This window comes from Sinocyclocheilus anshuiensis, unplaced genomic scaffold (assembly GCF_001515605.1).
Source record: "Sinocyclocheilus anshuiensis isolate Anshui unplaced genomic scaffold, SAMN03320099.WGS_v1.1 scaffold2085, whole genome shotgun sequence".
NCBI lineage: Eukaryota > Metazoa > Chordata > Actinopteri > Cypriniformes > Cyprinidae > Sinocyclocheilus > Sinocyclocheilus anshuiensis.
Genome location: NW_015554052.1, coordinates 110,184 through 134,370, shown reverse-complemented (window position 1 = coordinate 134,370; position 24,187 = coordinate 110,184). Strand labels below are relative to the sequence as shown.

At 35.4% G+C, this 24,187-nt stretch overlaps 1 protein-coding gene across 1 annotated transcript in view; it reads right to left on the bottom strand.

Annotated features, from left to right (window-relative positions):
- LOC107668485 (transcription initiation factor TFIID subunit 4-like) overlaps window positions 1-24,187 on the bottom strand; it is an 88,747-nt gene that overhangs the window by 48,490 nt on the left and 16,070 nt on the right. Inside the window, exons 8-13 of the mRNA XM_016460364.1 lie at window positions 21,647-21,722; window positions 19,493-19,607; window positions 13,911-14,080; window positions 7,027-7,157; window positions 5,167-5,292; window positions 1,055-1,111 (exon numbers count right to left, since the gene is read on the bottom strand). Of these exons, the coding sequence (XP_016315850.1) occupies window positions 1,055-1,111; window positions 5,167-5,292; window positions 7,027-7,157; window positions 13,911-14,080; window positions 19,493-19,607; window positions 21,647-21,722 (675 nt within the window). The remainder of the gene's footprint in view (window positions 1-1,054; window positions 1,112-5,166; window positions 5,293-7,026; window positions 7,158-13,910; window positions 14,081-19,492; window positions 19,608-21,646; window positions 21,723-24,187) is intronic.

Genomic DNA, 24,187 nt, shown 5'->3' with positions numbered 1-24,187 from the left:
GGGAAAGCTTTCACTGATGATATGTGTAACTTGAAAGCAATGTAAGTTTCCTTGGATAAAAGCATCTGCCAAATGCATAAATGTAAACGTAAATATAAGTGTCCAATTCAGCTTCCTGTGAGTTGTGGCCAATTCCATTCCAATTCCAACTCATGAATTGCAAAAAAGTCAATTCTTCTGTTCAGAATTTTGCACAACTCTGATGTCCACACAGGACTTGCTTGTTCTTTACACATTTTAGTTTTAGTTTTAAAAGCAAAGTCATTTTCTCAAATTGACAGTAGAAACACAGCTGCAGGTGGAAGGGTGGGATAAAACTCAGCTTTGGGTCGAACAATCAAAACAAGTGAGCAAATTTACAAATGCATTTCTGTGTTCGTAGGAGGTTTTCAAAACAGGGCTCGTTTGGACTCACATCCACAGTACCATGCACCATCAGTGATGGCCGGAGTGCAAACATCGCAGTGCACGCCACAAACACATGCGTCTAAAGCTGAAGTTGTTTCTACAAATACCACAAACACATGCATCAGCCTCGCATCAAAGTCAACTGTTTTCCCTAAAACTAGTGCGTCATTAGATCTACCAGGAATTGAGAACAGCACTACTTTTAATTGGCAGCGTAAAAAACAAAAATCAATGCAGGAGAAGACACAAGCAAGCAATTTGTGCCTCATACCGCAGTAACGGTTACTAATTGTCTCCCGTCTTGCGAGCACAGGACCAGATCGAGCGCCACGCCATCCGCCTTTATGATGCTAATGGCCTCGGCAAATTATCCGTCAAACGGGAAAAACTCTGACTTCATCTCCAATCAGATTCCCCATTCTGCCCCGCACAGCACATTCTCCTAAATACCAGCTCAGAGCTGGAGAGAAAGAGGAAAACGCTCATTTTTTCACAGGACATCAATCAATGAAAATAATTCCTCAAACTTTCTTCTTTCTTCTTTTTCCCCAGAGTCAGACTTTAAATGGCATTACATATGTAGCACGACATAAAAAATTCATCTGCGGGAGCCTTGAAATGTCAGTGGTAATGATGGAAGCCTCACCTCCTTTGCTTTCTGCTTCAGACGGGCTTGTTCTGGATCTTCTTGCCGCGAGCGACTCTGGGAGAGAAAGAGAGAGAGATGGAGGGAGGATGAACGACAGAAGGAAGGATGGAGGGAGAGACGGGCAGACGGCAGGTGAGCGCGTGTCGTAAGCTCACCTCATCTGCCGCACTAAAATAGTTCAGGACAAACAAGGGCAGATCTTATGTGTCAAGGACGGAGTGTGTGTGTGTGTGTGTGTGTGTGTGTGTGTGTGTGTTCAGCGGTGAGTGATTCTACGCCCGCAGGCTGTGCCCTCCAAACACACACACACACACATATCGCCATAAGCAACTACTAATCAAAAGACACAACACACACACACACACTGTTACAAATGCAGGTGCAGCCTGACACTCATCAGTGTGTGTGTGTGTGTGTGTGCGCGCGCGCGCGTGTGTGTGTGTGTGTGTGTGTATACAAATGTAGAAAATGAAACAATTATTCCAATTTGTGTGTGCATGTTTGTGCCAATGTCGAAACTGTAAGCCCAAACATGCATCTAGTGGCCCTTTCGTCACATAAAGTGCTGCAGGAATGAGTCCTAAAACCCAGAAATGAGCACGTTTGCACTTCCGGTTCCATCGTGCTGAAGTCAGGGGGTTTTGGTCAAATGCCTGAAATAAGGTCTGTGTTTAACACAAGCTCAAGGTATTTTCACCTTCTATTCTACGACATTTAAAATAAGCATTGTTATTTTGTGTTGAGTTTATTTATTAATACAAACTCATGCATTACATGGATAGAAAACAGTTCATTTCAAAATGTTATGTTTAAATATGCAAAGGAGGCACTGTATTTAAATATGCATTAATTTGCATAAATGTCCAGCACGGATATCTGAACACTGGATAAAGCAAGGTTCAGAATTCTTGTTTTATTCTGATGACAAGGTTTTAGAGGAGATTTTTTCTCTTTTTAATCAGTCCATCAATCAGAAAGCGCTGTCAACAGCAAGAACAAAAAATAAATACATTTTCACCATGTCTTTAAGAATGAAATGTATTAAATCAGGCAGATGTTATGTAAACAAACCCCTCAGTAAAACCCTTCAGAATGTAGATAGGAATAGAACTGTGAAGTCTGGTGTATTTAAGTACTGCTGAAGTGGAGGAAAAATTCATTTGAGAAATGTTCTTTAAAGATAGGTACTGTAATTGAAATCTACAGATTCAAACAGATAAAGTACAATAAAACAAACACTTAAAAGTGTATTTTAAAAGATTTCATTCTTATATGAAAAGCAAACTAGCCCAAAATGGGCTAAATGGAAAAAATGTGAAAAAAAAAAAACAATGTTTTTGCCTGTAGCATCTTGTCTTAAAGATTGAAAGAGTTGTCCGAAGTTTAGTGGACATTGAAGTTTACAGCCATAGTATGGTTCGCTTATAGCATAACTTCAGCTTTTTACTTCTGCTGATCGCATTTAGGCTTCATAAAAGTTGTCTTCATTTGTGGAAATTATCTTGATGATCGAAATGTGTAAGAATCATAAACTTTTGTTGGTGACAGAGCTTATTTTCTGCAATAATCCAAAATCTGGTTGAGGGAACCAGGGTGATGCTAACATACAAAAATACATCATCCCTGCAGCTCTCTAGTCCTGCTTGTGTCTTTGGATTTGTGCATTTGTGTGTGTGTGTGGTCAGAGAGGGTAAATCTCTCTGCTGAAGCATTTAATCATGGCCTTGTGTGATTTTACTCTCATTTTGTCTCCTTTAAAGCGAGAGAGATGTGTGAGGTGTGTGCGTGTGATCCTGAGGGCTTTGTGTTTAGGTCTCCGGTCTTTTTTTAATTGCCCCATGAGAATGGCTCCTAACTCTCCCTCTCTCGGTGAGGAGAGGGGCGGCAGTACTCTGCCCTTCCTCGCTGCTAATTGGTTTTAAATATATCAGGCGGTTCACGTACTGGTCGCTATCTCGGCTGAGAGTAATGCGTTTGGCCCCTGGCCCTCGCGCTCGTCCCCAAAGACTCCAGTCATATTTGAAACGGACGATGAGATTTATTTTAGAAGGTTCATGTTTAAGGGGTCAAATCGCGCTGAGCTTAAAGACGAGAGCGAGAATACAAGGACACAAACGATTGGGTTTCTGCTCCCTCACAATGACCTCAACCCAAAATAAAGCAAGATTTGTTTGTTCTGTCTGTCAATATTCATTCATTCATTGTTTCCAGACTACACTGGCAATGATCTGTTGAGTTCAAAGAGCTACAGACGATACATTTACAATGCATTTGAGCTGGAAACACATATGCATGTTTCCTTGATCGCATTTTAGGCTTCAGCGGAGTTGAAATCCCTAACAACTGCGATACATCAGCTTGCGTAACGTCTCATCCAGGCCCAAAGTCACAGAGGTCGGCGTGGCCATTCGTGCTCGCATATGAGCTAAACTGTCTGGTTTTTGGAGATATAATCTCCCGCGTGGCCGAGCTATGGCATAATAATGGCATTAGGCCGAAGGGAGGCGAGACTCGGTCATCGTCTCTGAGCTATATTAATTAATGACGGAAATGAGCCGAAATATTTCACTGTGGTGCCCCTGTTTCCTGGGGCTTCCTGGTCATTTCACAGGATCAGACGCACCGCACTGGACATAAAGGTAAACTTTGTTCCAGCATCCTCAGATAAGTTGTGGGCTGATCTGTGATCAGTCACAGCACGCTGAGCTCCATCAGTGGGTGCGGACCAGAGATAACGGGCCAAATTCATGAAAGATGAGTAAGAGCATTTCTGTGTACATAAAAACATTCTTGGGTAAACTGCCATTGCCAATTAATTTTGTTATTGTAATTTGATATCTGTAAAATGTGTTGCAGAATGATTTAGACAGAAATTAGAGATCTGTTATTTGATTTCTTTTAAACAACAAATTATGCAAGAATGCTTTTGATTTGTGAGTGATGTACTCAGACGTTCATTCTGTTTGTCTTTCCAAAGCTCATCTAATGTCATTGGCTCAGTATCATTGAGATACTACTGAGAATTATATTATATTTTACATAGTTTTTGTTTTTGCATTTTCCATTTTCATTATAATTTTAATGCTTTTGTAATCTTGTCATTTTTATTAGATTTTATTAAGTTTTTATTATTTTTATATATATATATACTAAATAAAAAAAACGAATTATATTAATTATTCACAATATTGTTTAAAAACATTGCTCCCATCTCACAATTTTAACTTATTCATATACCATTCATTTAACCTATTCATATATTAATTTAACCTATTCATGCACTCCAAGGTATTTCAAAGAATATAATGTAGCATGGCTGTTTTATAAATGTTTTATTTATATATATATATATATATACACACAATGTCTGTGTATATATACATTACACACAAACACACTTAAAACAGCTTTTATAAATAAATGCATAATAATAATTATTATTATTATTGTTATTATTATTATACTTTTTTTTTTTTTTTTACAAATTTTTAGTACAATTAAATGAAAAGAAAAATATTGCTTTGGCACCTAGCTGAAATATATATACTTTTTCCATTTTATTTTACTTCATTTAAAAGTTTATTTTATTTCATGTAACAAAATGTGGATGTGTTGATGGAAGCGATCTACTCCATCTATGTTTTGATCATCGTTCTGAATCTGATCCAGATGTAGTCTTTTACAAAAACGCGATTTTCTCAGCTTTTTGTTCAAAATATTGCTTTTTTTCATGAAACTTACCTACATTCAAGTGTTGATAAAAAAGTTTGCATGAAGCTAGAATAAAACAGTTTTTTGTTGTTGTTGTTGTTTAAAACCAGAGACTCTGTTCTTTGTTTTGCTATATTGCATGTTTAGATATTCATACAACAAAATATTCTGGGTGCCATTACACTTTTGTGAGTATGACCAAAAATACTGGTGGTGGCTGGCAATTTTTTTATTTTTTTTTAAACGCTGGCAGGAAAAGAGTTAATAAGCGTGGGTGATCTAACCCATGTATTTGAAGAAGTGTGAAGAACTTCTGTTCTTCTGCAGCTGAGATCCCGTCATTAACATTTATGTGCCATAAACGAGAGGATCTGAGAGATCACGAGGTGCCAGATTACCTTCGCTGCTCTGAGGAGAATCTCTCGTTCTCGCTCATCTTTCCTCTGCTTTTCCATCCGTTCCAACTGCTCGAAAAACTTGAGCTGCGAGCGCACATCAGACGACGGCTCGTGCCACTCGTCTTCCTGCAGAGAGACACAGAGAAAGAGGTCAGGAGAGGTTTTGATGCACATTTTAACTTATTTATGAGTGTTTATGACACAATCATGATGAAAACTTTCTTCTTAGGCAGGTGAGACAGAAGTTTATGGGTCGAACGCAAAAAACATGTTTACTTCAGAAAGCAACCTCGATGTTTTGCGCACTTCCTGCACTATCCCTGCCTCTTTTCATTTTCTGATTAGCTCGTCTCTCCTCTCATCCCTGCCTCCGTCTCTCCTGTTCTTTGATGGCTATGAAGTCAGCTGTGCCTGTTTCAGGACGCTCTTGTTTTTTGCTGATGTCAGTTTCTTCACACAGGCGCGTCTCGTATGGCTCATTTATAAAGCAGCGCGCGGAAAGCGCCAGACGCAACAAAAAAGCCACAACACACACCAAACAGAAAAACAAAAAAACAAAACGTGCGTCCGTGACGGCGTTCCTCTTCGCTAAGCTATTCGCCATGTACACAAATAAACAGCTTTTAAAGCACTCCGCCACCTGCTTTTCCTCCTTTGTGGGTTTGTTTTGGGTTCCCGTTAATGCGACTCTCTTGAAAGAGTGCTGCGTTTAATGTGATGCGCTCGGCTGTGCGGGTAAAGCGCGTGTTGGACTCTCTGGCTGTGGGTTTGAATACTGAATTGTTTACCTGTCTGCTTTGGTCTCTTTGTAATTCATGTACCCAAAAGTTTCCACTTCAACAGCAGCATTTCAGCAACACTTCAACAATACGATTGCGTGTGTTAACATGAACTAACAGTGAAAAATATACATATATCTAATACATTTAAACATTAAAACTGCACACATAGACATGCATAATGAACTAACAATAGAATGCATACAAACAGAAAGTTTATTAACACAAACTTCAGCAAACCAGTCAAGTTATTCTGTAAAACAGCCAGTCAGAATGGCAAGTGATTGCTAGGGTGTTCAAGATGGTTTCTAGGGTTGTTTAGGTGGTTACTATGGTGTTGCTAGGGTATTCTGGATGGCTGCTGGGTCATTGCTAGGGTGCTGCCAAGAGTCCTGGTTGCTAGGGCATTGCTAGTGGGTCGCTAGGGTGTTTAAGATGGTTTCTATGGCAGTTTGGGTGGTTGCTATGGTGTGGTTTCTTTGGTGTTGCAAGGCTATTGCAAGTAATGTGGATGGTTGCTATGGTGTTCCTAGGTGGTTGCTAGGGTGCTGCCAAAGAGTTCTGTACAGTTGCTAAGACACAGCTAGGTGGTTGCTAGGGTGTCCAAGATGGTTTTTAGGGCATTTTTAGCTGGTTGCTAGGATGTTCAAGTTGGTTTTTAGGGCATTTTTAAGTGGTTGCTAGGATGTTAAAGTTGGTTTCTAGGGCATTCTGGGTGGTTTCTTAGGTGTTACTAGGGTATACAAGATGGTTGCTATGGCTTTGCTAGGGCATCACTAGGCAGCTGCTAAGGTGTTCTAGCAAATGATTTTCATGTTAATGATGTTTGATGAGCAGCCGAATTACCCAATGTGTGTTTGTGACTGTCAGATGATGTTAGTGTCCTTTGTAGGAAAACTATTTACAGCAACACAGGATACATATATAAACAGTGTTGGGGTAACACATTACAAGTAACGTGAGTTACGTAATCAGATTACTTTTTTTTTTTAGGGAGTAACGCAATATTGTAATGCATTGCTTTAACTTTCCCCAACACTGTATATAAATAATAAAAGCATCTCTTCCACAAGTCTCGTACCTTACACGAGTCCATTCTGTGCTGGGCGATGGAGGAAACTTTCTCCAGCACCGTCCGTAATCTGGACTGGGTGGCGTGAGAGATGAAGTTCACAGCCTCCAGCGGTACGTCCGTCACTCCAAACCTTTTAGCTGAAACAAGTAAGAAGCAGATGCAGATGTTACGAAAAAATATCAATAATCAAACAAAACACATCACCGCGCAGATGTTTGGAAGGAAGTTCAGTGAGAGAAAATTACATCTGTCCTGTCTTATAAATCTTCCACAAAAAGGTCCAATGTGTGTTGAAACAACAAAGAGTTGTTATGATGAACCGACACGACCTGCATTTAAAACACAAATATGTTGATAGGATGTTTTGTCACACCAGCGGCTCATTTTCAAACCTGATTTCCTGAAATTTCAGCAAAATGAGTTTGGATGAGCCTCTGTGGTTTGGAAGGTCAGCAAAGCTGATCCAACCACCCAGAAGAGCTCGAGAGACTTAAACAAGCAACTCTGTCTCAGTTGTTTCTTTGACTTCATATTGAGATCTCTGACTTTTGACTGCAGATATAGGAATCTTGGCATATCTAAGCACAGTCTGAGACATTTTGGAGAAAAATATTAGATTATTAGGAGAAATATCTGAGAAACAAGAGCAACTTTCTCCATTTCATTGGACTGATACTGAGGAGAAAAATTAGAGACTGACATTTTAATCTGTGATTACTCTTTCCTGTGAACAAGAAAAAAAGAAAATCAGCTCTTTCACATGAGTTGACAACTTTTACTTTAAAGGATAATTAGCACCAGTTTCTAAAGACCGCTGCAAACCTTCTGAGCCAGATATGTCCACAAGTCCGAGTCAAGTCTCGAGTCTTTAAGCTGGAATCAGACGTCTGGAGTCTTTCATCGTGAGTCCGGGTCGAGTCTGGAGTCATTTCATTAATTGTTGCAAATAAATTCTCATCCTTAAAAATCCTATTTACAAGCTTGTATTTTAAAGACAAAATATGTTCCAGGGATACTACAAGGAATCTAGCTCAAATTGTCTTCCTCTACCTGTACATAGAGTTAATCCAAGATACAAAAATACATGTAAAATTATTAATTTGAGGAGGCCCGTTCATATTCAAAATCATCTGTAACACCATGATGTAGCCACTAGATGCTAATTAATCTAATTCTAGTAATAATTAATCACACATCAATTTTAGATGAGAATATGGCCCCCAAAAGATCATTTAAAAACATTGTGTTAGATGAGTACAGCATTGGATAGACATTACAAAAAAAGAAATATTTTGATTCAACATAGCATAAATAATGATAATAGATGAACATTAATGGTTTTTAAAAAATGAGAACTGAAATATGAAATTATTTTTTTTAATGAAATGATACTCAAATTATGAAACTAAAACCTCCAGTAGGTGGCGCAAGTCACCGTCTTAATGATTGAGTGAGTCATTCAGTAATTAATTCAACCGACTCCTTCAAACGGACGATTCATTCGGAAACGAAGCAAGTGACTCTCTTTATAAATTGCTCACTGAATCATTGACTCGACAAAAATGTAAAATCAATTAATTCAGGAACTAAACACTGCTGTTTTTCTAAGAGTTGCACAAAAGTTCTGTTGTGGCTTTGTTTGAACTATTTTCATTTGCGAAACTGAGCAAAGCAGACAATACAATATTGTGTCTAAAACTTCACATGATATTAACTTCTTGTTTATTGAACTATTGTATTAAAATCTATATCACATTTGCAATCGTGCAGATATTCGGGAAAACAGCACTCTTGCTCGTGTGATATTGCTAAACTATATCATACATAGTTTATATAATATATAAACCCATACGCGTTATTTTTTCCATAATTAATAGCACCAATTACAACGTTAAATAGACAGTAAGTAGACATAATTACTTTTATTAGGTACTGCATATGAATAAATGATTTATAAGCTTGTTTACCCATGGGGACCTCAATTTAAGTCCCCATGAGTCGGTGTGTATTCAGGTTTAAGTCCCCACCGGGATAGAAACACACACACACACACACACACACACACACACACACAAACACCCATACACATTAAGAGAGAGAAAAGCCATATCTTTAATAAAGCCATATATTACAAAAAGATTGATAAAACGTCATGCTCGGTTTAAGGCTAGATTTTTCGTTCATGTTTTTAACAGGACACACTGCATCATATTTAATGTTAATGTTAATGTTATTAACCTTTGTGGGTGCGTTCTAAGATGTAAAACATTCGAAGATGTATGTGGTCATTCCAGTATGTTTAATTGTTTTCCCACATTCACTGCATCTAGCCGATCTTCATGATGTTCCTGATTCTGACACACTAATATAACCAAATGTCTAACACTTGCACTCTCTATTCTTTTTCTTTTCTTACTACTTGTTTTCTTTGTAAAAAAAAAAAAAAAAAGAGCCTCTAACACTAGCATTCTCTATTCTTTTTCTATTCTATCTTCTTTTTATTTATTATAAAAATTAATCCTCTAACACTAGCATTTTCTAATCTTTTTCTATTCTTTTGACTTGTTTTATTTTTATTTAAATAAAATAACATGTAAAATATGTGGCACAGATATAGTAAAAGCATATAAGTAACTCCCAAGTTCTTTCTTCATGATATCAGTAGTTAAGGATAAAACACTTGAGTTGTGTTTAAAATATTCCCGAGTGCTTCTTGTTGAGTCGAGTCAAGTCTGAAGTCTTTTCAGGTCGAGTCTGGAGTCGAGTCTGAAGTCTATTAAAATGCAACTCGAGTGCCCATCTCAGTTCTGAGTGCTTCTATCTACAACATCCCCGTCTTTAATTTGCTATTAACATAAGTTCTCCTTCCACTGTTATTTGAAGGAAATCACACCAATTATTTAAATCAGCCTCTAAACGTGCAGAGAGTGTCCTTAATGACTCCAAACGAGATCTTACATGGGAACAAGTAAAAACAGGAAAAAGAAATGCTGAAAACATCATAGAAATGTCAAAAGATGAGGAGTTTCTTAAGGCCACGGCTCTTTAAAAAGCACAAGAAGCCTTTAGATGAACTAAAGAGTTTAAGAAATTTGGTCCTAAAAAATAACAAGCTGCTTTTCCAGACAATAAAATCTTTTGCAAATGTCTTCATGCAGGTCTACCTGTGTTTTAAAACTTAGAAGCATCAAAATCAACTTTTCCTTCCCGTCACCTATAAACAATCTGTCAGAAGAGCTTCAGTCCCCGCAGACAGAGCGCTTGCTCGAAAACCATCCTGTGGGTCAGTTCAACCACACAATTACTCTGATCTGACACGGTTTACATGAGACACTCCAGATGGACCAGAAGTCCTCACACACACAGCTGGAGTCTTCATGTGGCAAGTAACGTGAACATGCATGAACGACATTAAGTACACTTGCATTAATGCATTTGGCAGACGCTTTTATCCAAAGTGATTATCATTGAATTCAAGGTGGCTATAAGGTGCTAGATGATGTCTTAAACTTCATTTGTATGATGGGTAAACAACATATTTACAAAGCTAGACACCTTCAGTTTAAACCCAACTGTGCAGTATTTGCTATTTTTCTCTGTATCCCCCCACTTGTTTTTGTTTTCTAATCTTGTATTTTTGTTCAAATTTAAATTTTGCACAAAAAAAAAAACTTTGCATTCAGGGTATACATTTTTAGAATTCATTATTTCCATGGGAATCGAACCCATGACCCATTTTTGATTTGTTTTCTCTGAATTCCTCCACTTGTTTTTTTAGTTTTCTAATGTTGTATTTTTGTTCAAATGTAAGTTCTGGTGGGAGAAAAAAAAACAAGGCATGCATGTTATTAGCTCATGCATTCAGTGGGAATCATACTCATGACCCATTTACTTTTTTTATCTCTGTATTCCCCCTTGTTTTTTGTTTTCTAATGTTGTATTTTTGTTCAAATTTAAGTTTTGCAAAAAAAAAACAAAAAAAAAAAAACATTGCATTTAAACTAGGGCTGGGCGATATAGCTAAAAAAATTTACCAATGATATAATGTTTCATATCGTTCGGTATCGATAATTATTGACATTTTTTATAACCTTTTTTAAAACAAAAAGCAATAGAATTTTTTGTTTACATTTAACCACTGTATATTTTTATTTATATTTATAATTAACACAATTTATTGAGACAAACAACAAATATTTTTTGTTTTAACAATCAAACACAATAAAAATTAAACAAATATCTCACTTCTAATGTTTTATATGCAGATTAAATAGGTCTTTATTGTATAGGTCTAATTGTCTCCCGAGGCCACAGGAGGGCGCAATGAGCAAAATAATGCAGCGCATTTAAATTGTCAATGCAAGGAGGTAACTCTATAAAAACGTGCATTACGTCTAAATTAACTCATAAAAATCAAATATAATTTTGTAAATTGCATAAACAATTATGAACAAAACAGCATCATATTTTTGCTGTATTTATGCATTGCTTAATACAAAGAGCCGAAGCGCCATTCACACAGACTGCATTTAAAAACATAAGAGACGCAGTGAAAAGGAATAAACCTCCACAAATTCATGACGTGTTTTCTAAAAGTTTAAACTGTTTTAACTTTGCATGGCTTTCTATACATCTCTTCTGTGAGCCGCGAGTGCAGCAGTCATATTTGTCCGTCTAAAAAATGCGCTGAATATGCGTTCTGTGTGAATGGCTTGGTTTCGGTTTCAACCCATTCAAGATCTTCTCCGCATTGAGCTTCTATATTTCTCTAATATTTTGAATGAATAACGCAGCAGCGGCGCGTCTCGTGGGCTAGACTAACAAAACGTTAAAATGCAACAACGTCACTTACATCATCATCACATCATCACGTCAATAATTATCGATACCGAACGATATGAAACATTATATCGTTGATTAATTTTTTTGCTATATCGCCGGTGTACCGTTGATAAATATCGATACCGTTTTATCACCCAGGCCTAATTTAAACTATGTATTTTATTGGGTAATGCTTTCCATGGTAATCAAACTCATGTACATGCATTTTCTCTGTATTCCCCCACATGTATTTTGTTCTCTAATGTTGTATTTTTGTTGAAATTTAAGTTTTGCAAAAACAAACAAACAAGCAAAACAAAAAAAAACATTGCATTCAAAGTATGTGTTTGATTATTTCATGTTTTCCATGGGAATCGAACCCATGACCTTGCTAGCATCATGCTCTACTGTTTAAATAACAGGAATGCACACACAAAATACAAAGCATGCAATTTTCGATTTCATGTTGACTAAAAGTATAATACATCATAACTGTTTAAAGTAGCATGAGCGAGTGTAACGGATGTGATCTTTGTGTTTGAGGGTGAATCAGGGCTTTCAGGAGTTTTGTTGGGTTTTGTGTGTGTGTGCATTTCTCTCAGATTGAGCTGAGCTGGCAGGATTTGTGCCTCCCTTGGTTTGCTGTCACCTACAAGTTCTCCAGCAGCCCATCAATGACACGACACCACACCGCCGCTACGCCACAGCCCAGCAGGGGGCGCTTCATCGTCCTACACACACTCCTGCACCTTTGAGAAGAATTACTGGTTTCTAACGCACACCGCGCTCCCAGCGACAGCTCGACGGCCACGCTAACGCGCGGTAAAACAGATGCCCCAGGGCTTCTGACGCTTAACTGAGATCTAATGTGTAGCGAACACAAGGGTGACACAACAAGTGCTGTACATCTAGTGTAAACTAGTTTGTGAGAAAAAAAACTTCATACAAGTCATAAGATTCTAGTCTGAATCTTAAATCAAACAAAAGCATTTTGTGAGAGAAATTGTACTCAATTTAGCAGTTCAATGTGAAACTCATTGTGAATAATTAGCTTAACGCCAACTTTTATTTTAGTTTGGGGTCGCCAAGATTTATTATGTTTTTGTCTCTTCTGCTCACCAAGACTGCATTTATTTGAACAAAAATACTATCAAAACAGTGAAATATTATTGCAATATAAAATAGCTGTTTTCTATGTGAATATCTGTTAAACTGTAATTTATTTCTGTGATCAAAGCTGTATTTTCAGCACCATTACTCCAGTCTTCAGTGTCACATGATCTTCAGAAATCATTCTAATATGCTGATTTGCTGCTCAAGACACATTTCTGATTATTATCAATGTTGCTTAATATTTTTGTGGAAACCGTGATGCATTTTATTTTTCAGGATTCTTTGATGAAGAGAATGTTCAAAAGAACAGCATCTATGTGAAATAGAACTCTTTTGTAACATTATAAATGCCTTTACTGTCACTTTTGGTCAATTGAATGCATCCTTGCTGAATAAAAGTGTTAGTTTCTTTCATAAAAAGTCTTACCGACCCAAAACCTCTGAATGGTAGTGTGTTTTCTCACATTTGTTTGGATATAAATGTTGGTGGTCATATGCTGAGGAATGTTCCAGGTTAAATAAGCATGTTGACAGATATGTGGATGCGATGGAAATGTAGGCGGACAAACATTCAACTTTCATTACATTTCTTTTTGTTATTTACACAAACATGGAAGGATGAGTCGAACATTTCTCTGTGGTATTCAACAGCATGACACAGACTGACTCGGCCGGAAACTGTTTAAGATCCAGTTGAAACTATATAAAATGTTCAAGGGACAATGATCTACGCAATTCTGATATAGCGAGCAATAAGGACACACTCTCCTGGTGGCCTGGCCTACATTCACAAGAACAGAGAACACTTCAAAGCTCTAGGCTCTCCACAATAACTCCAGATCATCACAGATGGGCTTCTGTGTCCTTGTGAGAGCGTCTTATATAATTCTACACATATATTTAGCACTATAAACAAGTCATGTGGTTGAGGTGTGTTAGTTGTGGAGATACTGTACCTGTTTCCAGTATACGCCGGTGTAGCAGACCTGTAGACAGGAAGGCCTCGTCTTTACAGGAGCGGATCTGTGTTCCCACCAGCTCAGAGTTGGTCGCTAGAATACGCGCGCTCTCCTCGTTGAGGTTCACGCCGGCCATAGACGCCACATCGTTGATGTCATCATCGTCTCTGCAAATACAAGATAATCGTCAGTCTGATCTCACAGCACGTTATCTTATTATAGACTTACACAGAGTAGTACAGATTCCAATCAACATAATAATGCATATCCGTTCAGCACTAAATCAAAGCTATTCTACAATCCGCCAGTGATGTTTACATGCACAGATAAACTACTTTAAATATTAAAACGGCATTATGTTTTGTACGCATTATTATTATAAGTTGTTCATGGTGGTTTTCAGAGCTTATATGAAATTAGAGATGCCACAGGATCAAACGAAACAACCAAACAAAACTGATTAGTAATGTTATTTAAAAAAAAAAAAAACTGAATTCTGAACAGAACAGCAATGTGCATGCAAGAAAATAAAATTTAAATAAATAAATAAATGGGAATATGCATTTTAAAAAATAAATAAGTAAATAAATATAATAAATGTTCATGGACATGTTATTTGTGCATCACATATATTATGAACAGAATGTGAATGAGCAAAAAATCAAAATAAAAATAAGAATGACTAAAATTAATGAATTTATTTATTTATTAATGCATATGGAAATGTTATTTGTCAACTACCCATGTGCATGTGAGAAAAAATAAATAAAATAAAATGAAATAAATGTTCACAGACTTTTTTTGAATGATAGAATGTGAATGAGAGTTCTGTCAGACCTGACTGATGCTGCGTCCCAGAAAGCTGTCTTCACATTTTGAGGACTTTAGCTAACAAAACACGAGAATTAGAAACAGCGCATCTCGTGTAAACATATTAGCCGCATGTCAGTTTCTCTTCCAAAAACATCTGTGGAGTCGTCCTTGACACATGCACTGATTATGAAAGAAATCAGATGTTTAATGAATGTTTAATGTAACAGATTATCGCCTTGTTTAATTAGAAATTTAATTCAGAATAAACTCAATCAGATCATTCGTTTTTCCAACAGAGGTGGCTTTTTATTCCGACTCCGAGCCATCGGTCGCAGCGTAAAACTAAAACTAAAATTGTTTTAAATCATTTTCAGTGAAATAAATGAGAATGTTAAACTTAAAAAAATGCCTTGACAACTAACTGAAATAAAAAGTTTAAGTAGGTCTGCTAAAAGTACTGAAACTAAAACTCAATCAAATGAATTACAGCTAAATAGAAATTTTAAACTAATAAAAAATTACAAAAGCACAATAAATTACTAAAAATTAAACTGAAGCCGTAAATATAAAAATAAAAGCTAATATGAATAAACACTACAACAGTATATGAATATAAAAAGCTAATAATAATAATTATAAATAATGTAATAAAAAATGAAAAAGTCACAAAAGGTTAATAAAACTAACAAAAATTAAAATGAGAACATATAAAAATAAAAGCTAAATCAAAATATTAATAAATACTATAACAATATAGAAATAATAATAAAATAACACTGCAAGTTGAAGTACCAAAAGTACTCAAATTAAAACTGAAACAAAAATAAATGAAAGCTAAATAGAAATATAAAAATTAAACTAATAAAAACTAAAAGTTCATAAAACTTGAACTTGAAAATATAAAATTAATAAACAGTATAATAGGATATAAATAACACTGAAATAACACCGACCCTTAACGTTATTAGGCAGGTATGTCAGTCCATCAGTGTGACTGGCAGCTTTTCCACCCAATCATTGCTCTCCTTTTTTCCTGTTGCCTTGGTAACAGTGTCCTAATTACGGCACATTAGCAGAGGAGCGGCGCGGCAGAGATTCCTGCACCCGAGGCACTGCTGAAAACTTCATGGCTCTGGTCACAGAGGTCAAAGTTCACTCAGCTCCACTCTCATTTACGTCCGCGTCTGTACCTCTGTTTCTGACATTGACCCCCTGGCATCTCGCGCCCGCGTCCAGCCACCCCCGGTGCCCGTGTGTGTGCGTACAGCCCTGTCGCGCCCCCTGCCAGAGCCGCAGCGGCCGCATGCCTCTCCCACACTGGGCAGGGTGTCTATGAGTCCTGACACCACGGTAGGAGCTGACAGAGGCGATTAGCACTGCCCAGAGTTAGCATGTTAGCCTAGCGGCCACCACTCGCCACAGAAATCAATGAGAGCAACTCAACAGTTTGGTGTAGAAGTCATGAGTACTATTAGTGTGTCATATTCATCTTTCTTCTGCCAAAAATGATCTGTCCCATTCAGCTTTCCACTATGAAAAAGTTACCATGATAGCTAAAACAGTGAAGAACATGATTTTTTCAGTGTCTTTGGTTCCTGAAATATTTTGCACCTTTATTTTCTCCGTAAAGAATTTTTAAGAATGATTGAATATTGAGTTTTAAGCCTTTAACCAAACCAACCAGCTCATTAAATTGTTCATTTGAAGCAAAAATAAGTATTTGAAATAGCATATATTATACGTTTTATAATATAATAAGCTTTGAGTAGAAAAAGTATTGAGTGAGTCATTGAGCAAACGATCTGCTCATTTCATGAAGCACTGGAAAAGACAATCAAAATCAACACAAACCTACCTAATTATTGATCATAAAAGCAATATATTTTAACTTTATTGCAAAATATTCAAATAGATACAAATGAGTGTTGTTATTGTTGATTAAAACTAAAATGATTAATAAATGGTTGGTAAATGAAATTACATTTAAAAAACTGAAATTAAATAAAATATAAATATATGATGAAAAATGTCAATTTAAATATAATAACTTATAAATTAGAATAGTTGCCATAGCAACTAATTGAAATAAGTGTTTGAGTGACAAGTAAAATAAGTAAAATGACTAAAACTAAAAAAAAAATAATAATAAATTAAAGCTAAATATTTTGATATTTGATGTTTTGAATTAGATTTTTTCTTTTTTTCTATTTTCAGTTTGCATTTTAATTTTAGTTAAAAAGTTCCTTTAATTTTTATTAGTTTTATTTATTAGTTGTATTTTGTTTACATTTTATTCATTTTTATATTTAAATAATTTTAATATCATATTTAAATACATTGTTTTTAAAAAAAATAATTTCATTACATTTCACTAAAAACAATATTAATAAAATATTATAATATTAAAAATATTAAAATATTAAAAAACTAATAAAAATGACAAAAACACATAACAAAATATACTAAAACCAAAATTAAATATAGAAAAAGAAAACTAATATAATAATAAATACTATAATAGTATATAAATAATACTAAAATAACACTGATATACAGAGCACAGGATGAGTATTTAACAATTAGTGTTAGGGCTGTTCAGTATGAGCTATAGCAATAGTGAAAGTCACTAATAAAAACAAGTCTTTATGCCAAATGGGAAATCTTTGCCGCATTAACTAAACTAAACTAAAAGACGGCTTCCAGTTGAATCAGTTGTTACCCGATGGGTGGAGAGCCAATCAAAAACATCATGGTCACGAAACACGCCATCAGTACCGAGCAAACCTTATTTAGCCACACTGCTAAAGATTTATTGGTTTATCAATCAGCGCCTGCGGCTGAAGCCCTGGGCAGAGAGAGAGTGAACTCTGTGACCTGTGACACACTCACAAACACAAACACAAAGCACAATCGCTCTCTTACAAACCCTCACTGATCACACTCTACACAGGCAGTTAACCTGAACCTGAAATCAAACGCCCTACATAGGCAGCAACTCACTGTGCCACACAAATAGTGCTGCTCACGTGAAGCACATGATTCACAAGTGATTCCAATCGAGTTTAACCAGCATGCAAATTTGGCCAAAACAAGCTGTTCTGGAAGGCTGCATCATGTTGCATCAGGATAGCAACTTTAAATTCAGTTTGGAACAGAGCTAAAGTCTGTCTATGATATTGCAACAGTCAAACACAAAAACACATTCTCTTATTTGCACAATATCTGTGCCTCGGAAACACAGAAACTGTCATGCAGTTTACCACGATAATCATACTTTCGGCAAAATACTATAGATCTTACCGTAAAGCCATAATGTAATAAATATTAAGCTACCAAAGTTATACCGTATAAACTACTGTAACTGTACTTACTATATTTTAAGGTATTTTAGCTTGTTTTGAAATTACCAAGCACATTAAAGGGGTCATATGATGCTTTTTTAAAGATCATTATTTTGTGTATTTGGTGTAACAGAATATGTTGACATTCACGAACAGCTTGTAACACTCCAAAGAGAAAGGAAAACTTGAAATCGCATCATATGACCCCTTTAAATAAAAGATAAAATCAATGTCCTATTTCACGTTAAGCTCTCTCATGTGAATCGTCTGATGTTCACTTAAAAATGTTCATTTAAAGCAAAAAATATTTGAAAATCATTGTGTGAATTATCTATTCATCCCATGCTACTTAAACTACTTCATAATTGGTCATATTTACAAAAGCATTATATTTTATATTCAAAATACATAAAAGACAGCATTGTTATTGTTGACTAAACAAATGGCTGCAATATAACAAAGAGTGAAAAATTTAAGGGGGTCTGAATACTTTCCATACCCACTGTATATATTTTTGGTAACATAGGTTCCAAAGGTTCCATTAGTTAATGTTAGTTAATGCATTAACTAACATGAACAAACAATGAACAATACAGTATTTATTCATCTTTGTTCGTGTTAGTTAATGAAAATACAGTCATTCATTGTTAGATCATGTTAATTCAGTGCATTAACTAATGTTAACAAGCACAACTTTTGATTTTAATAATGCATTAGTAAATGTTGAAATTAACATTAGTTAGTTTAATAAATGCTGTAGAAGTATTGTTCATGCTTAGTTCATGTGAACTAAAGTAGTTAACTAATGAACCTTATTATAAAGTGTTACCTATAATTTTTATGGTAAATACAAAGCGGGACAAAAAGATTAAAAAAAAAAAGTATAAAAAAAACGAACTGAAAAAAGTTTAAATAGAAGCACTAAAATGAACTGGAAATAAATAAAAACTAAAACTCAAATAAAAATCAAAAGAACAAAAACAAACAAAGAAAATTACAAAAAAAAAAGAAGAAAAAAAAAAGGTATATAAAAACATGTTATATATATATATATATATATATATATATATATAAATCATATACAAATATGCATAAATGTTCATTATAATTATATACAAATATTATAAATATTCTAATTACTATAATGCTATGTTCATTTCAAGGTATTTTAGCTTGTTTTGAAATTACCACACACATTAAATGAAAGGAGAAAGCAACGTCCGGTAAACCAGACACTAAAGCTTAAGCTCTCTCATGTGTTCGGTCTCACTGACATTCAGAGCGACAGTTTCGAGCAAACAAGAGAGAAAAGGAAGCATAAGAAGGATGAGAGGCAGCGTCGGCCCTCGCTGAGAGAGTGGCCCCCAGTCATCAGCAGCTGGCTGGTGAAACGCTGCCCCCGTGTGCCAGCGACCGGTACTACACCTGAAGGAGCCTCCCCCCGGGTCATTCAGCTTGTTTTTCTGGTTTCCTGAGAGCTGTATGGTGACGCCCGCAGGGCTTTTGCTCATCTGGATCGCCGCAGGCTTCCCTAGAGTACCTGGGAAAAGACAAGACAGCATTATCATGAACTTACACACCTATTTATATCAAACTTGACTCTGTCTGGAGCTCAACCAGTTCAGCCCAGTCACATTTCACACCAAGACATTATATTCTGCAATAATGCCTGTTTTAGAAACATTAAGATTTTCTGCATTGCGACATTATTCTTTTTTTCGACAATTAAATCCATTTGACCACAAAAGTCTCATTACTGTAATGTCTCTGGATAGTTTTTGTAACTCACATTTTTCTAATTAAAGATTCTCATTGCTGCAATATAGTGATTTGTAATGTATTGTATTAAATTAGCAAAAATCAAAGCCATTTAAACAAATAATGTATTGTATTAAATTAGCAAAAATCAAAGCCATTTAAACAAATAATGTATTGTATTAAATTAGCAAAAATCAAAGCCATTTAAACAAATAATGTATTGTATTAAATTAGCAAAAATCAAAGCCATTTAAACAAATAAATCTATAAATAAAAATAATATAATTACAAATCTCTAAATAAATCTATACATTATAGATTATAAATCTATAAATGATTTAATACAAAATTATGAAAATGTATAATATATATATTTTTTTTTGCATTACAATAATGAAAATTAGATTTTCTGCAACACTTCAATAATAATTTAGTGTTAAATGTGCTTAATTGTCATAAAATATAATGTCACGATGGACACAGCCTTCATTTTCTTTCAAATAAATAATAATAACAATAAATATTAATTAATAATGAATAAAAAATACATGGCCACACTTTACTTGAACCCTTTATGTATAATGCAGTAAAATAGGTATTCATTTCATAATTGTAACCAAGGTTAAAATGCATTATAATATTTGCAGATTCCTTGTTAAATCTGAAATTGGTTGCTTGTCATTTGTTTTAATGCATTATACACTAAAGGTGCAACAATTAATCGATACGTATTATAACTGTAGTTACAGTTATTATAAGGTGCATTGCAAGGCATAATTAATGCATTATATAAAAAGCTTCAAGTAAAATGTAACCAAAGAGATTAGTAATAAATAATAATTTCTCATTTTTTCAAATATGACTTTGGTGAAATATGACCCTAGCATTTTCTTGACAGGTTTTCATAAGATGCACCTGAAAAGAGACAGAACAGCAGGACGAGCTGCCATTTTTACTGATTCTCCGCTTTTGTCTTTATGCATCTCGCCGTTTTTTTTAAATATTTTTCTCCCAGTCTGTCTCTCAGAGTTCCTCTATACACTCTTCAATGTGTCCACACACACACACACACACACACACACACACACATAGTGACAGCCAGGGTGCATCTGAACGTGATTTACTAAAGGTGCAACAATTAATCGATACGTATTATAACTGTAGTTACAGTTATTATAAGGTGCATTGCAAGGCATAATTAATGCATTATATAAAAAGCTTCAAGTAAAATGTAACCAAAGAGATTAGTAATAAATAATAATTTCTCATTTTTTCAAATATGACTTTGGTGAAATATGACCCTAGCATTTTCTTGACAGGTTTTCATAAGATGCACCTGAAAAGAGACAGAACAGCAGGACGAGCTGCCATTTTTACTGATTCTCCGCTTTTGTCTTTATGCATCTCGCCGTTTTTTTTAAATATTTTTCTCCCAGTCTGTCTCTCAGAGTTCCTCTATACACTCTTCAATGTGTCCACACACACACACACACACACACACACACATAGTGACAGCCAGGGTGCATCTGAACGTGATTTTAAGAGGCATGTTCTTAGCCCACAGCTACAGGAGATGGTATTTTTAGACTCTTTCCCCCTGAAAATCCACTTTAAGGGCTAAAATATAAAAGATCAGACTAAGATGGACAGGAAAAGAAAGACTCATATCAAATCTGTGTGTGCACACCTGTATGTGTGTTTTAGATGGCAGGAGCTTCATGCAAAGCAAATGAATGAATGAATGAATGAATAATTGAATGATTGTTAGATTTGAAGGTCGTCTGTGTTGTGTTTTGTTGTGTGTCTCAGGTGTTTGCTCACCTGTTGCTCGCACCGTCTGCGTGATGACCACAGGCATCCGTATCTGACCTCCAGGACCCACTGCCCTCTTGATACCCTACAAACATACAAGATTTACAATTTACACTGATATCTGAACAGCCTTACAGTCTACAGTGAGTTTTGTGTCTCGAATCAGAATCAGCAGCCCTATAAAGTCAACTGTATCATATTTAATGTGCACATTTCTAAGGCCTCTAAATGATCAACATGATCAAACTTTGCTGTTAAACCTGTCGCACTTAATCTACTCCACACCTTCTGTCGTCTGATTGATAGTTTAGAGTTTTTTATCCAGTTAAAGCTCTTTTAGTGTAATTGTACAAATGTCCAGCTTCAGCTGGAGCTTCACGTGTCTTTCTGCTGTCAAATCTTGACTGATTTTTCTCAAGTAAACGTCAGAATAACTGCAGTAATTTCTCCAGATGAACACTTACTGGACTGAAGCAGCTCAGCTTTACTTGATTCTCCATCAATCATGTTTTAGAGTCTCAAATCTGATCATCAGGATCTTTTGAGGAGCGTTTGTTCCAGAAGCTTTACTTTCACTGTTCCTCAGCGGAGGAATGATCTTCCCAAGCCTCCAGAACATCTCACGTTTATTTCTTCATCTCTCAATCAGCACTGGATTGCATTGCATTATATGTTTGGATCATTTAATAAATCTCATCTTATTAAGACATAATATTGGAGATATAGAGCGACAACTGATATTTATAGCATTTTATGTCAGTATCTGCTCTACTGTTATAAAGATCTCATTGATTTACATTACAAGCATCAGAATTTCATCATATTAAATATCAGCATCTGCAGCAAATTGCATATTTTTGCTCAGTTTGAGTCTCTGAATAAAATTAAGCTGTTTTTTCTTCCATATTCTCACTATATGAGATATGTGCCATAAAAGCCTGATGCATCAATTATGACACTCAACAAAAAACACATGCAATTAAAAAAAATATTTTGATTCTGATTGGTTGAGCCACGTTCGAAGCTGTTATAAATTACTCTACAAACATACACCTTTGTTTAACGTCTGTGTGTTGCTCGGCAACCACTTTGTTGCAACCACAACCGTTTCTGAGGAACTACATTGTTTGGCGGAAGAATAATGTTTTTATTAATATCGTTACATTTTATTTGCTTTGTTTTATTTTGTGAAACCTTGCTACATATATGGAATAACCAGTTTATAAAAGCAATAAGCCCCGTGAAGCCGTGGTTTACAGTGAATTTATAACAGCTAAGGGGGTTTTTTAACAAACCACGGCTTCTTGGGGCTTCGTGCTTTAATCTAGTTGTGGTCTGAAATGCAAAGGCTGAATTTTTCCAAGCACTATAGAGAGAGAGGAAGAAAACAAGGTAGTGACAAAGTGAGGAGAGGGGCAGAAAACAGGAAGCACACTAACAGAGACGCTTCCGTCCCCCGTGAGTCCCTCAGAGCCGCCCTGAGCAAATCCCATCCATTCATTCCACTTGCCCTCCGCCTGCATATTTCTCTGACTTGTTTTCTTGTGCCAGAGCCTACATTACAGCTCAGAGCCTACAAACCTCGGGGAGATACGCAAAACCTCTGAACGGCAGCAGGACACAAACCCAGATACTACAGGACGAGACAAACTCAGAGTCAATATTCAGTCCTATGAACACATGGCACACTTTGGGCTGGACGATATAACTTAAAAAATACATTTTGTTTTTCAGCCTTTTGAAGATATTCAATATAAGCTAATGGTCAAAGGTTTTGTTTTTTTTTTAAAGAAAATTCAAGAAATTAGTTTTCAGCAGCATGCATTAAATTGATCAAAAGTGCCAGTAAAGACATTTATAATGTTACGAAAGACTTCTATTTCAAATAAATGCTGTTCTTTTGAACTTTCTATTCATCTGTGAATCCTGAAAAATAAAATGTATCACAGTTTCCACAAAATTATTGTGCAGCACAACTGTTTTCAACATTGATAATAATCAGAAATGAAGCAAATCAGCATATTAGAATGATTTCTGAAGATCATGTGACACTGAAGACTGGAGTAATGATGCTGAAAATTCAGCTTTGATCACAGGAATAAATTACATTTCAACAGATATTCACATAGAAAACAGCTGTTTTAAATGGTAATACTATTTCACTGTTTCTACTGTATATATTTCATAAAATAATTGGTGAGCAGAAGAAAAAAAAACATTAAAAAAAATTTCAAAAACATTTAATATATCAATTAAACAGACAAGAACATTGGACATGTTTAATGTGAAAATAAAAAAAATGAATTAACAAAAAATAAAATATTTATTAATTTTCATTTATATGCACCAATATACAATGCATAGTAATAAAATGTAATATTTATCAATCATCTTTTTTAACTCTTTGCATGTAAAATGAATAACAATGGCTCAAGCAAGCTTCTAATTAAAGAATAAGTATGATATGCAAATATGGCTGGGCATATGTTAATGAGGTCATGGCTGTGATTATGATTTCGGGATGTGACTATTTCGTTTTAATAAAAGTTC